Here is a 16,083-nt window from a genome sequence, read left to right on the forward strand (position 1 = left end):
ATTTAACCTCTGAAGTTCCTCAAAATAAAAGAACCAGCTTCTACTTAATGGTGTGTTCTTTCTTTCTTTCTTTCTTTCTTTCTTTCTTTCTTTCTTTCTTTCTTTCTTTCTTTCTTTCTTTCTTTCTTTCTTTCTTTCTTTCTTTCTTTCTTTCTTTCTTTCTTTCTTTCTTTCTTTCTTTCTTTCTTTCTTTCTTTCTTTCATACTCTCCCTCTTGTGGCTTATCAGACACTTTCAGTTTAAACAGCCTCTGAGGCAAACACTAGGTTTGTACTGCATGTGTGTACATGAATGTGTGCCTGAGTGTAAGTATTTCTAACGTGGTGGGACATAGGCAGTTATGAAACTTTCCAATAAAGTCTTGGTGCGTCAGTATTGGTGGTTGGTTTTTTGTTTTTTTCCGTTGCCCTCTGATTTCATTTCCAGTTATGAGTGAAGAAAAAGGGGGTGGGGAAAAAACCCTCAAAACCAGATCATTGAGGAAAGAAGCAATTCCCATGACAGGTGGAGCTTGCAGCATATTGAATGAGATTCCTCATTTTTGGTGCACAGGAGCAGGGGAAAGGGGAAATCTTTTCACTTTGGGCAGCTGCTGGTTCAAAGGGGCCCCAGCAAACTGTTAAAGCAACAGTGAGAAGTTTGGTTTTTATTTTTTTAAAAGACTGGAGAAATTATTAACCACAGTTTATGACGTCACAGTTGATCTGATTAAAGGTTTGTTTTCTTGCTGGCAGAGGTGTGCTCTCTAGAGACTGGTTCTCTCTTCTTTTTTTTTTAAGTTTCTTTTTTGAACAACAAACGGAGAGAACTGCTCGTATTGCTGCTGCTGCTGCTGCTGCTCCAGCTGCGTGTGTGTGTGTGTAAAAAGGATGGTGTATCTGTAGCTGCCACGCACAAACACACATTTGACCATGAGGACTCTTCGCAGGTTGAAGTTCATGAGTTCGCCCAGCCTCAGTGATCTGGGCAAGAGAGAGCAGGCAGCCTTGGATGAGCGGGGGACCCAGCAGCGACGGGCCTGCTCCAACGCTACCTGGAACAGGTAAGTTCTTGCTTGGGAGCCTCTACTCTCTCCGACAGCAGCCGACATGATTAATTCCACAATTACCATCTCTTTCTCTGTTTCAGTCTGGAATAGTTTATTCCTAACAATGCTTTATTTCAGAAATGTAACACCATATTGGCTTCTGCATTCATGTATTATGTGTAACCAAAGACCCATTTAGGAACAGGTGGGAACAGTCTTTGAGGCTACTGTTAACCTTTTCCTCAGTGCTGACCAAAAAAATAAACTAGCCCTCTTGAAGATGGTTCATCCTACGCTCCATTCTGACAGGCAGGAACTTCTTTCAAAGTCCCAGCATACACATACATTCTTTCACTTTGATAGACATTTTAGTTCATGGTTGATTTGGTTTTGTTTAAAAGTGTCTGTATATGTTCTGCTTTGCTGTGTTTTCTGTATATGTTTTGGAAGGGGGAAAATAATCCATAAAGCTTGCTTTTTTCTGTGTATGAATTCTATGTTGATCACTGTTTGTCAAAACAGTAACTTGGAGGAACATTTTCCGAACTGAGTGACTTAGGCATTTAAGAGCCTTAGTCTCAGTGACTTTAATTGAGACATTGACTACTACGTGCCTCAGGCTCAAATTTTTAAAGGTGTTTAGGTGCCTAACTCCTATTAAAATCAAGGTACCTAAATACCTTTTAAAAACTTGGCTTTAAGTCAATCATTTGAAAATGAGCATTGGGTACTTTGAAAAATGTTACTGATATTTTTAAAAAACACTGATACATATTGACCGTAAGATAGAAATTACTGAACAACCCCTGCCTCTTCCCGCCCCCCATTTTTTTTCTCTTCCTCCCTTCCCCCCTTCTTCCTTATTTTTGGTTCTGGACATCCAACACTCCGGTCATCTGAAGAAATGGGCTGTGCCCACGAAAGCTCATGATACCATCTACATATTTTGTTAGTCTTTAAAGTGCTATCAGACTATCTGTTGTTTTTTAAGTTTATCCTGTACAGACTAACTCGGCTACCCCTCTGAAGCTAATAAGATTATGTCGGTGTACAAAAAAAGATTCTAAAAAAACCCCTCTTCTGTCACTATGATCATGCTATTATTTGTTTACTCATGTATTTATTATCAGTTCTTTAAGAGCTAGCAGCTTGCGAGGCATTTTAACAATATAAGACAGAAAGGAGAAACTGTCCTGGCTCTGATAAGCTTGCATCTTAAATAATACCAGTATGCACAGGGAGAGCTAATTCAAGATCTGATTCTGCCGCTCTTACTCTCTCTTCACTTCCCCCATTGTCTCACGGGAATCAGTAAGGCTGCTTTCAGAGTAAAACACTGGTCAATGTGAGTTAGAGTGACAGAATATGGTCCTTGGAGCTTTTTATAATGGTGTGCTGACAGCTTTCACTGTCTGGGATTAGCATTTATGGGCCTTGTGGGAGAAGTGAGTTGTCAGACTGGAGAGAGGAGGGTTGCCTGGCAAACTGGGATAGGAAGGGTTTAGGGAACAGTGTGGAAGGGACCTTGTGGTGCTGCATGAACAGTGAGAAAAGGAATGTCTGTTCACATTAGGTGTATCTGCTGTTCTTGGACCATGTTTAGCACCATGTGAGACTTATTTATTTATGAATTTGGAAAAGGTGGCTTTTCCAGTTATGACCAATGGGTATCTGCCATCTGTGCTTAGGAGACAAGATCTCCTGTGCATCTCATATTGTGCAAACTATTCATACACGAGTAGTCTCTTTACTAGTTCGTGGACTCCGTGATTGACCTTTCCTTTTTGCCATGAGGACATTTTTCCCTTTGCTGTGCATACACTGGCATCCTGCAATTCCATAGCACGCATCTCTGAAATCCCTCTGGAGAAACCAGTAGAACTGCTGCCTTGTAAGTCCCATACTAGCTAATTTTGCAGACAGAGTGAGCATCAGTCTCCATGTACCAAGGTGCTCGGAAGTCATAAGAAATATTACAAAACACGAGTGAGTTTAGAGACTGCAGCCTAAGTCCAGGCCCTGCATTTCATATTAAATAATAGAAGGCCATATCTGCAGCAAAACAAGGGGATAAATGTGGCTCTTTCTTTCAGCTTAATGCAGCTCCTATCTCATCTTGGCTTTAAGGATCTACCTTACCAGATATTCTACACACTCTAAAATGTATCTTTATCGTCTCAGGACAGTTGAGGCCCCAATAATGGGTTATTCATACTTTGAAACAATTCCCTGATATCTGTTCAAAATTTTCAGAAGTGACAGGGAAAAAAGGGCAAGATTTTCAAGTGACCTGTGATTTGGGGTTACTCCACATTTAGGTGCCCTGCCTGAGACAAAAAGGGGGCCTGTTATTCAGAGAGCAGTTGTTCAGCAATCTCTGAAATGCCGAACTTGGGAACTTTTTTAAGGCATCTCCAGTCGGGCACCTAAGCTTTGGGTCACCCAAAATGACCAATCACTTTTGTAAGCCTTTGCAAATGCATGCTTATTTTGGTTTTGTTTGGGTCTGTGTGTTTGGTGTGGTTGTTTTCTGAAAAACAGAAATGGCTTGTTTAACAAATATATTTCTAAGTGCTGTCTTCAGACAGTGTCCTTTGACTTATGGTAATGCACTGCCTTCCTTACAGGAGAATGATTGCTGCTATTTCAGTCATTGAAATGTTAAATATTCTTGCTAATCAAGGGAGTGACAAGATGCATCAGAAATGTCTTCCACTCTCATCAAGCCAAAATCTGTTATGTTTAAAGATTAGTTGCCATTTCCCCCCTTAATTTTAGCAGCTGTGTCTGGGTGGCAAGGAGGGGATGGTGTTTGTGAGCAGCTTTAAGCCTGATTCGCAGTAAAACTGATACAGGGAGATGTAAAATACAACCCCTCAGAATGTCCCTGTTCCAGCAAAGCTCATGGCTAATGAGAGAAAACTCACCCTTTGGAAGGAAAGACAATAACCCTGGTTCTTTCCTGTGTCTGCGAACTGCAGACATACAGTTTTACCTGAGGTTCCCTATAAGCTTTGCCAGTGGGAGCTTCAGAAGAGAGCCGCTCAAGATAGTGCTCTCTCTAGTCAGCCTCACCACACACCTTATTCTGACTGTGTCACCCATTTTTGAGCCTGTGCTGTCCCCCGTCTTCCCCAGAGGTAGAGCTGTGGCTACTTCCAATGCCAAAATGTAGCTGTCCAGCAGAGTTTCCATCATTATGTTTTCTGGGTTGACATCAGCTTAAGTTCTTGGGATTGTATTTGTAACAGGGTGAATTCTGCTCTTTGTAGCTAGGTGAGAGCAAATGACAGGAGACTGGGTTCCATTTTTTGTCATTGCCCAGCTCACTGCTGGCACATTGCATTCCTAGCAAGGGGTCATCCTCTGCAGGGATTTTCCTTCCTCTCCTTAGCTAAAATTCTATAAAACAGCATGAGACTGTCAAATCAAATGGAAGGAAGCCAATGCTGAGCTTCTGCACACAACTGAGCAAATTAGACTTGGTAGGCACAGCCTCTTCTGTACCTGCTTTCCCATGAACCCCACAAACTCTGAATACCAACTCACCAGCCATCGCATGCTGATTAGCAACTAACAGCAGCATAATTGAATGATACTTCATTAACACTCACAAAATTTGCATGGGATTAAAATAATTTAGGTGCTTTTGCAGCCATTGTCTTCAACTGCTTGTTTTCTGCTGCAGCATAAACAGGGCTGACTACTGACTAAACTGATTGGAATGAGAAACCCGCGGTTTATAATCTTTAGCCTGATAGCCAAGGGGGACCCTCTGAGGGCAAAGCAAATCCAAAGAGGTTTTCTTAATGACTGAACCGGCACAGTCTGCCTAATCAGTGGCTAACATTGGCTGGGTTCTGTTGGGGAAAATCCTATAGCAAAGTGAACATATATTCTGCTTGACATTAAGATAAGAGAAAATGATGACAAGTTGAAGGATTAGAAAGCAGTGAAGGAGGAGGAACTGTTTCTTACAATAATGAAATCAACATTAACAGTAAATCCAAGCTAAGAAACATGATGAGGAACAATATGAATTAGTTTTTGCAGGTATATGCTGTGCAAGTAACTTGCCATTAAGTAGTGCTCAGTGGAGGGTGCAATGTTGTATCTTTAATTAAAAATCCCTATCTTTTCAGATTAAACTAGTGCTTTCCTAATGGAAGAAACTCAAATCTATCAAACTGAAAGTACAGGTTGAACTTCTCATCCGGCACTCTTGGGACCTGGCTGGTGCCAAACCAGAGAATTTGCCGAACCATGGGAGGTCAATATTTTCTAGCAGCATTACTAACACTTCTGCTGCTTACTGGGCTCTCAGAAGTTATTTAGGGATAAATTAGAGCTATAACAGCACAGATCACTGAAACGTGGGACTGGTGACTTGAAACAAATTTTATGGGACTGGGAGTAACTTGGCCACACCCATGATTAGTGGACATCCGGCTAGCTAAAATCATGCCAGACCGTGGATGTTGCCAGACCAGAGGGTGCTAGACAAGAGAGCAACCTGTACTAAGCTTTCTCTTTTGTTAGACATTTTCCCCGTCCCACATTGGCTAATTATTCAGAGACACATTATGTGTATTGACTTAGCTCTTTCTTCCAAGTCCTCAACAAGACCTACTTTTAAGAGACAGTTGGGTTTGAACATAGGAATAAATGGGAGCCAAAAACTCCTTACTTCTACTCCTGATTCTGATACTTAAGCAGTTCATTCTCCCTTTCAGTTAGAGCAGTGGTTCTCAGGCTGTAGCCCACAGGCTACTTGCAGCCTTGTGACACCCTCAGGACCATACTATTGGATGTGCCCCACAACGGTAAATAGGTTGAGAACCACGGAGTCAGAGTGTTCTTTGGACACTGTACTGCAGTCTGTGGTAACTGGGATGTATAACTAAGAGAGATTAGTGCAGCCTTTGGCAAGTCTTCAAAATATGCCAGCATGGACTTCCTGTCAAAAACATTCCTGTCTTCAGCAGCTCACAGCTATGCTGCTTCTTTGTCTTTTGTGATATGTCTTCATTGCCATGGTGTATTTGCCTGTGTTATTCTGCTGGAAATGCTTGATTAGTCTTTTGTTTTGGACACAAATAATTTTAAATTATTACAAGAGTTTATCTTGAAAAAGTGACAAGTGGACAGCTTTGGAGAGCCATGCTAATCATGTTGCAATATCTTTACGTTCACCGTTGTTTCATTTCTTACACTTCAATATCTTTCTACACATGCATATACTTGTGTGTATGTCAGCTTCAGATTGTGTTTTGATGTGCTAAAAAGACAAGGGCATTAGGAGAAATATTTGGATTTTCAGCACAAAATGTACTTTTTAAACTACAAGGGAACCTGTAGCAAGTAGATTTATCTTATTACTTGTATGTTTACCTGCATTGCATATCCAACTATTAAACCCACTGAGGGACCTAGATTTGGTGTTCTCCAGGATTTTTATTCATTTTGTATGATCATGTCTACACTATAGGAGTTACAGTAGAACGGCAAAAGCTCTCTAGCTAAGTCTCCATAGCATCATAGGAAGAGGTTTTTCTGTCACTGTAAATAATCTGCCTCTCCAGATGGCAGATTAGGTGGATGGAAGTGTCAGCCTTGCATGTCTGCTTCAGGGCTTAGATCAGTATTACTGTGATGCTCTAGCGGAGTGTGAATTTTTCCATGGCTATGTCAACATAACTTCTTAAGTACAGCATAACTTCTTTGTCTTAGAAAGAGCCTTGCTTTCTGACCTGCCTTTTTTCTCAGCCCTCTCTCCCATCTCCCACATCTGGATTCTCAAACTGATGGATTCTGCAGATACAGATAGGGCTCTTTACTATTTGTGGCTCATCGTGACTCAGTTTGAGGAAACAATGACTTGGGCTCATTAGTCTGGTACTTTACAGAGGCAGGTAAAGAGAAAGAGAACCTGCAGTACCCAGATTAGACAGTGCTACCACACTAGTTTACAGTATATTACTGGGAGGCTTTCAGTTCTTGCTGCAGTGCTATATTTTGTGAAAAACAAGCTGCTAGTACCTATTCAGCCTTGTCATGAACGTAGCATAAGCTACTTATGGGCCCGGGATGTCTTTTCCTCTGCTGCTGCCTTGACTAGGGCACATTATAAGTTTTTGCTCTTCTTTTACATAACTGGAAACCTCAATCCACCAATCCCTTATCACTTCCTACAAACGCTCACACAATTGTGGATGCATTCCTGTTCCCATGTTCTGTGCTCCCTGCTTGTATGCAGCACTCTCCAGAGGAAGTGGAAACCTAGCCCTCTACCCCAGCTGCAGCAGGGCCGACACTGCGAGCCCCGGAGCAAGTTGTGAGCAGGGGCACAAATCCATGCCCCCTGAAGGGGCAGGGCCCTGGGTAGAAGGGGGTGGAAGGGTTGGAGCTGAGAATAGTCAGCCCTTAGTAATGTCCAGACCACACCATGTGCACACATACCCTAGCCCTCAGAGACTTGTGGAGCAGCACTCCAGCAGTAATTCAAAGAGGCTCGAGCCTCCTGGCCATCTGCAGTGGTAGCTGCAAGGAGCTCCGTGTCCCTTTGAATCTCTGCTCCCAGGACAATTGCCCCTTAACCCCCCAACCCCTGATGGCGAGCCTGCCCAACTGTCACGGTGTAGGGGTGTCAGGTGGGGGACTGGATGAAGAGAAGATCACCCAATGAATCATCTGTCTTTCCAGGAGCAGGCTTGAGAATTAGGAGCCAGGGAGACTGGCAATCATATGGCTGTGCAGAGAGAGTGCAGCTGTGCTTTAACTAGCCATAGATCACCCACCTCTTACAGGGGAAGAACAGGAGCCAGCTCAGACTTTCCAACTCCTGCTCTCTTTGTGATGTGAATAATTTTGTCCATTACAAACTGAAGTGTAATTGCTACCGTTAATGTCATATAGGTCCTCAAACAGCTATCAGATGGTAAAGACTTAATCATTACCAGCCTCGGTTTCATTCCTAATGATGACCAGCTGGATGTGCGTATGTGAGAGTGACTGAGAGAAACTGAAGTAAATTGCAATAGTCAGTGGAGCTATATAGATGTACACCAGCTAAGGAACTGTCCCATCAAACCATACACATGTGTAGTCTATTCAACAACCTCCAATGTGTAAGATTGGTTGGATTTTTTTACTTCATTTGTGTGCTGCTCATATACACTGACATGCATGTGTACATGCATGCACCCTAAGTCCTGGGCCCCAGCAAGTCTTAATCCAGTCCTAATGACGCCAATAACATGAGGTTGCAACCCACTTTGGGGTCCTGATTGACAGTTTGTGAATCCCTGGTATAAACTGAGTTATTACTTACAGGACGGGATAGTAATTGTGCCTTTTTAGGGAGGTGGTCTCAAACCTGGTTCTGACTCTGGAACAATAGTGTGGACACTTAAAAACGTTCTTGACCATCTGAAAGTCCAGATGAGTTTACAGCTGGTTTGGACAAGGGATGTTAGATATCGAGTAATAGAACACTTGACTATTCTATAGTCCCCAGGGGCAGGGCTGGCAACCAGTGTGCTTCAGCCCCCCCCCTGCAACTCTGCGATTCTGCCTCTGTATCAGAGGCATCAGCCCGGGGTGCCCGGCGGGAGCCAGTCCACAAAGGGAGTCAGTTTAAAAACTGGCTGCCTGCCACCCCACACTGCTTCCTCTGTATCAGAAGCAGCAGCATGGGATAGGAGCAGCCCTGTCCACAGATGGTCTGAGCTTCCCGTGGACAGAGGCTGCTGGGGATAAAAGGGAACTGCAGAGCCTGTACTGGACAGCACTAGCTCCTGCTTTCCCCTCACCCCCTTGCTGCCTCTCTGATATAGATGCGAGTAGTCAACTAGATTAACTGATAAGCCTAGGCTTATCACTTAGTTGTCTAGTTGACTACTCGTTCACATCACTAGTTTGGAATGAGTTTTTATGTCTGCATTTCTCTTTCAATCCTGCTTTACAAAGTAACGTGCTGCCTTGTGTATTAGCTTTGTCAAATACAAACTAGCACAATTAGGATTCGCAGATCGGCTCCAAACGTTACCTTCCAGAACTCAGAAACTTGTGATTTTTCTCCTGCACCACACTACAGTATGATGTGACCTGCAGGACAATCAGATGCAGAGTTCTGATAAACACTGCTTGATAAGTCAGTGGTAAAACCAGGAACAGGGGGGCGGAGATGTGTGTATTGTTTTTAGTTTTCTAAAGATCTTTTCCATCAGATATTCTAAGGGTGAAACTCAACTCTGTGACCCATGTGGTTGGTCTGGTAGCACCACGATGGAGCTCTGTTACTATTCTGCATGTTTGGTGTGCAGAAATGTCAGTGAGAGTTCCACCTGTAGACTAGAGATGCATTCTGCAGATTAGGGAGGAGGAGTCAGCGCTGCATTTTCAAGCAAGTTGTGAGGCTTTTCATCAGGTGCAAAATCAAATAGAAAGAGTTTCACTTTGTAGTTAGCAATTCCATTAGTGCTTGGTAGGGTTAAGAGAGAAGGAAAGTGAAACTGATTATTTTGAAGAGCTTGTTCTATAACCACAATAATCACATGCTCTCATAATAATACTCAACTCTGACATTGCATTTTACACCCCCTGAGCTTAATTCACTTTATGGACATGGGCAAGTATCATTATCCCACTTTAAATATAGGGAAACTGAGGCCCAGAAGCTAGCCAAGGTGGCACGGAGTAGATCCTGAAATAGAACCCAGCTCTTGTGACTCACAGTTATATGGACCAAAATACTTTTCAAAGGAGAATAGGATGGTGTGCTGTGCTAAAATCCTTCCTTTTTTCTCCCCGCAGTTGTTCAGACATGTTTGTTTCTGTCAGGTGTGACAGACCCAGACTAGCTGGCTGCCGCACGCTAATGGAGGGAAGACATGCTGGGGTTTGGGTGAACTGCTTTCTTTTCGCTGAATAAAGGAAATCCCAAAACCTAACTGCAGCAAAATCAGGCAGGCACCTGTGTCAATTAGAACTTACTAGAAGTCACAGGCTGATTAGACACCTGCAGCAAATTAAGGCCTGTGGTGCCATCTTAAAAGAGCGAAGGACAGGAAGTGTGTGCAGGAGCTGTGTGGGTGTGAGTGGAGAACTAGTGAGCAGGTACCAAAGGAAAGGTGCTGGGAAGGATTGTTTGGGGAAATGGCCCAGAGAAAAGCTGCCAGATTGAGGGTGGCAGTAACCCTGCCTCTTGCCGCTGCCTTAGGGTCCCTGGGCTGGAACCTGGAGTAGCGGGTAGGCCTGGGTTCCTCCCAGCCTCTGACAACAGCTCAACCTCTGCCTCAAGAATGGAGATCAGGACTCCAGAGGGGATTTTACCCCAAACTTATGAACTAGTCTGTGATGAGTCTGGCTTAGTAGGCTGTGGCTCCTGCCTCTAGTAGAGAGAAAGAGGCTGTGTGGAGGACCATGGCAAGCCTCTGAGGCTAATGCTATCTACCAGTAGTGCAAGACCCCCGGGGAATAGCTGGAGCTTTGCTACATAGGATAATGCCAGTGCATATGTATGTTTTTCTGTCTGGGTTGGAAGTGATTGCTCTTAGTGTATTTTTCGTTTTTAAAGATAAGCTGAGAGAGATGCAGTTGAATTTAAAACCATGGAACTACATCAATTTACATCAGTTTAGAATTTTCCATTTGTTTGCTTGTTACTTTGACTATTAACATTGAAATAATTGTAAACATTCATTAACATTTTGACTACTTGCTTATATTGTGCATTTGTATCCATTGGGAGTATTGCATTAACTAGGGGATGTGCTAGAGAACATAGTTTAACAGTCAAGCTACAAGCCTGGGCTCATTGGTTAACCTTCACGAGTACATGCAATACTTGCCCCTCCCAGCATCACGGGGGTGGGGAGGAGAGCAGGGAGCAGCTTTTAAGCTTGGCTAAACACCGGCTCCCAGTATGTGCAAGGAACTGGCTTAAAAGCCAGCTCCCAGGGAGCTGCTGGCTCCCAGGGAGCCACCTGCCCCCCTGAGATGTTACCTCTATATTTTATTTATATATATATATATATATATATATATATATATATATATATATATATATGGGGGGGGGGGGAGACAGGAAAGGGGAGGTGGAGGGCAGAGCTGGTATGCACAGAAAGCTGCCTACCCTACCCCCAGCATGTAAAGTTGTAATTGCTAAAAAATTTAGCAAAAAAAAAGTTTACCAACAAAAGCTTTTTAACGTCCCTAACACAAACTTGATCACATTCGTTATTTTTCAGCTGTTAATTTAGTCACTTCCAGATTGTGGCTCTCTTGCGCTAACAGAGTGCTGCAATGTCAGGTTGAGAAATTCAAAATATAGTTGTATGACTGTACAACTGTCCAGAAGCCTCCTCCCACTCTTGTGCAGCTGCACACTGGCTATCTGCAATAGCAGTGCTTGTGTTTCCCAGACTTTAGGGAGGACAGGAACCGTCCATTTCTTTCCCCTCCATTCCTGGGGAATAGGATACTAAAACAAGGACAGTGGATGGTGGGGATGAGTCAGGCTCATAATCTGCCCCATGATTCCACTTCACCCCAACCATAAAGCAAGGCTAGGACATAAAGAGTGGGGAAGAAATTTTCTCTTTAGGATAGAACAGGGCTACTCAGCCCATGGCCCTTTTGTTTGCAGCCCGCGATGCAGTTTGGGTTTACATGAGACTCAACATGCAGCCTGCGGGTGGAAGCCAAAACACAAAAGTAGTCAATATAATGGTCTTCTGTTGATATGCGTTTTAGTAGTTATATTCCTGGACAGTCATTGCTCATTAAAAGTGCTGTCATATGGGTGGAAATTGGGTAAATATTGCATTGTATTAATATCAGCAGAACTGACTTACCTGGGGCCTGTGTGTTGTGTAGTCTTGCTTTAATCTTTTTATTCATGCCCATCAGAGTGAAAGAAGCTATTTGCATATATTTGCATATATATGCAACCACGATTAAGTAGTGGCCCTCATCATGTTGTAGCCCTCGGCATATGCTGTGAGTATTATTGTGGCCCCTGGGGCTGTTGAGTAGCTCTGGGATAGAGTATATGGTAAGGATGTTAACTAACAATTAATTTACTAGTTGAGTAATCGAAGGAATTTCCATTGACTACTTGACTAGTCGATAGGCACTTCCGCATTCCTTCTTTGAAATGTACAAGAGCCCAGCCCCCTCCCCTGGAAATATTTAAACTGATAAGAACCTTCCGTGAGCAGTGCAAAAATGCATTAGTAAGAATGAATCTGTTCGAGAAAATGGTATAGAACTTCTGTGGAATCATGTGGCAATATAATTGGAGAGGTGGTTGGTAGATATGAAGTCCATCTACATTTGACTTGGGGAGATAGTGCCTAGGTCCGGTAGGCTTACCTGTGCTAGCGCTGACCTAGCAGTGTGCTAGAAACAGAAGTGTAGCTGTCGTGATGGGAGCCACAGGAGTTATCCTTGCTGAGACATTAGGAGCACTAAAGTAGCTGACCCCTCCCACTGCTTTTGCAGCCATGGTTATGATCTGATTATAGTGCACAAGCTCAATTAGAGCTAGCACAGGTATGTCTGTCCAAGTTGGAAATTATAGCTCCAGCTCAAAGGGCAAACATACCATTTAAGTTAGCTTCTCATCTATATCCTTAGAAACAAATTTTTTGAATCATGGTGCATGCCTCACCACATCAGATTCAGTCTGAGCTCTTTGGCTTCATCTACCCTGGCATGATTTTGCACAAATACTTTTAACGGAAGAGTTTTTTCGTTAAAAGTATTTGTGCAAGAGAGCGTCTATACTGACATGTGCCTTTGCACAAAAGATTTGCTTTTGCGCAAAAGCATCCGTGCCAGTGTAGACGCTCTCTTGCGCAAGAAAGCTCCAATGGCCATTTTAGCCATCAGGCTTTCTTGTGCAAGAAATTGATGTTACTTGTCTACACTGGCCTCTTGCGCAACGTCAGTGTTCTTGCGCAAATACTCGCGGCCACTGTAGATAGGCGGCAAGATTTCGTGCAAAAGCACCTGCTTTTGCGCAAAATCTTGCCAATGTAGGCACAGCCTTTATGTATTTCAGGGCTGTATTGCTGTCTGATCCCTATTCATCTGAGGACAGACCTACATGTAAAACACTGCATCAGCATAGCTGCGCTGCTGTAGCACTTCAGTGAAGACATTCTACACTGACAATTCCCGTTCGCATAGTTAATCCATCTCCATGAGAATTAGTAGCTGTGTTGGTGAGAGAAGCTCTCCTGTGACATAGTGTTCTGTACAAAGGGGGTTAGGTAAAATAACTGTGTCGTTCAGAGGTACACGTTTTTCACTCCCCTTAGCACATTTAAACCAAAGTAATTCTGAAGTGTACATCTGCCCTGGAAATCTTCATGTTTGGAATCCTCTTCAAGTCATCGGGACTGCTAAACATTGGAAGAGGGCGTAAAGGCTGCCAGATGTTGCAAATTTTCAAATCAGCCCTTCACATTTGGGCAGTCATAAGAACAATAAGAGACGGCAGCCTTCTGCAGTGTGAATTACTGTTGAGTACCCACTTACACTACTAGATAGAGCTTCGAGAATTTGAAGGTTGCTGTTTTGTGCACAGTCGATGTTGATCACAGCACAAACACACAAGCAAAACTGACAGTCTCTAAATAACTTTTGTGTACAAGAGAAGTACAAGTGGAATTCAGAGTGGATGTTGAGAAGGGATTATACCTGTACCTGGTTCATCGCTACCTCTGTTGATGGCTAACTTTCATACACATTAAATATCATCTAATTTTTCCAGAAGGTTTTCCTCTAACAAGGGCAGGAGCATAAATCTCAGTGAGGTGGCGAAACAAATTGGCCTATGCTGCTGATGCTTTCCAGTCATGGTACTGTTCTTTTTCGTAAGAAAAATGAATCAGAAACACCCAGTGAAATTAGACACAAACCCATCAGAGAAGTGTGCCCATATTTTGTTCTTTGAAAGTCTTTGAAAACTCTAAACATTCTTATGACCCGAGTAAAAATATTCAAGTGAAATAACATTATATTTATAGACTGAACTTCATTTTTGTTTAATCTTGAACCACTGATTATTGGTAAAGGAGTCAAATAACCATAATTTAAAACATGTACATCAATAATACACAGAATATCATCACCTAGCTTTGTAGTAGTATATTTCCTGTGAAGGGGCCTTTATTCTTGTGATTAAAATATATAGGCCTACATTTTCAAAAGTATCTAATGATTTGGGGTTACCTCAGTTTTGGGTCCTTAAATTGTGACATCTAAAGGGCCTTGCTTTTCAGAAAGACCATCTGCCTCTGGAAATCGGGTCCCTCTAAAGTGTCTCAAGTTGGATAGTAAACATTACTAGTCACTTCAGGCTAAGAAGTCTCTGGGAACTGACGTGCAGCTTATCATAGAATTGGTGGCATTTCCAACATAGGAGAGTAATGACTCATTTCTTAATTTCTGCTTGCAGTATCCATAATGGAGTAATAGCAGTGTTCCAACGTAAAGGGCTCCCAGATCATGAACTTTACAACCTCAACGAAGGAGTTAGGTGAGTAAAACAGCTGTATGTGTTGCCACATAGTTTTTAGAAAATTGATGTTGCTGGCTAGCAATGATTGTTGGCAACTTCTACAATGAGGCCTTGTTTCTTCAGTTGTTTGTGTTGGAACTGACAATGAATATCATTCATCTGTCCTTATTGATTAGATGTTGGTTCCTGGTCAGTTATATTTACTGCAAAACTCATTGGAGGGAAAAACTAAATGTAGTGACCTGCTTGTGTCATGGCAACAAATGTAGTCCTATCTCAGTATAGACATAATTTAGAAAACCAGACTTTAAATCCAGAGCAACAGTGTTGACCTTAGTGGTCTTGAAGTGCTCCCATGTACCTGGAAATAGAATTGTGTCCAAAGTTTTCTTTTAACTGGGTTTTCAGCAGATTTGTTTAATAATGTTTTCTTTACAGATTATGATTGGTCTAGCTTTTGCATGATGGATTGGGCTATTTCTTTTAATTAGTTTTAATAATAAAACGTTTCATACTTGTTGCTCAATTGTCTTAGGGAAGAACATTTGCTGACAATTCATACCTGAGCCAATTAAGGACATGTTGCAAAATCTAAACCAAAAGCTTCTGTCATAAACACTACATCAGCAGTTGAAAACTTGTGGTGAAAAACATGCATAATATTGCTTCAGGGTTGGGAATTCCAGTCATGGTCGCATCCATAGGGCTCCTGACGGTTTGGAAATTGTTCCCATGGCTGCAGCAAAGCACAGTCCAAAACAATCAGTTTCAGGAAATGTATAGACTTTTCTTTTATGAGGCTGCATCATGCATTTAATGCATTAACTTATGTTGGAGGTTTATGGAGACCTTAATTAGTGGGAGCTCCAGGAGTAACACAGAGCAAATATGACCACTGTGCCACCCTGAAAGAACATGTAGTGTATTCTAGCTGGAACAAGAGGGGCAGGTGTAGTATGTGTTCCTCAAGGTTGCTAGCGTGATTATCCTCACACAGTCCCTCAGTGTGAGTAAATGCAAGGTGGTGCCTGACCATTACAAGAGAGCGTGGGGGAGGAGAAGAAGGAATGATTCACTGCACATCCATTCAGGGTACCTGCGGAGTCTGCTCCATGGAACTGTAGAATCACCAAGCATAGTGTAGTTTAGTTTTGCATAGCAAGGGCTTTCCTACAGAGTTCACTTGTCGCAAAATAATGAAGTGAAGTTTTTTTTCTGACACACATTTACATAAAAACCCATGATTGGGCTAAAATCCAGCCAGGATCTCCACTCTTAGGGTATGTCTACACTACAATGTTAGTTCGAACTAACGGACGTTAGTTCGAACTAACATTCATAGGCGCTACACTAGCGCTCCGCTAGTTCGAATTTAAATCAAACTAGCGGAGCGCTTAGTTCGAACTAGGAAAACCTCATTTTACGAGGATTAAGCCTAGTTCGAACTAGCTAGTTCGAATTAAGGGGTGTATAGCCCCTTAATTTGAACTAGTGGGAGGCTAGCCCTCCCCAGGTTTCCCTGGTG

General features: G+C 42.6%; 1 protein-coding gene across 4 annotated transcripts in view; it reads left to right on the forward strand.

Annotated features, from left to right (window-relative positions):
* The window catches only part of PRR5 (proline rich 5), a 117,011-nt gene that overhangs the window by 55,778 nt on the left and 45,150 nt on the right, over positions 1-16,083 (forward strand). For 2 of the 4 annotated variants that reach the window (XM_089770203.1, XM_089770197.1), the window contains exons 3-4: positions 780-1,042; positions 14,496-14,576. In XM_089770203.1, coding sequence (XP_089626329.1) covers positions 912-1,042; positions 14,496-14,576 — 212 coding nt within the window. In that variant the 5' untranslated portion in view covers positions 780-911. The remainder of the gene's footprint in view (positions 1-779; positions 1,043-14,495; positions 14,577-16,083) is intronic. The other 2 variants (XM_089770201.1, XM_089770200.1) reach the window with 1 other exon arrangement.

Source organism: Pelodiscus sinensis, chromosome 1, assembly GCF_052426305.1.
Source record: "Pelodiscus sinensis isolate ZL-2025 chromosome 1, ASM5242630v1, whole genome shotgun sequence".
Classification (NCBI taxonomy): Eukaryota; Metazoa; Chordata; order Testudines; family Trionychidae; genus Pelodiscus; species Pelodiscus sinensis.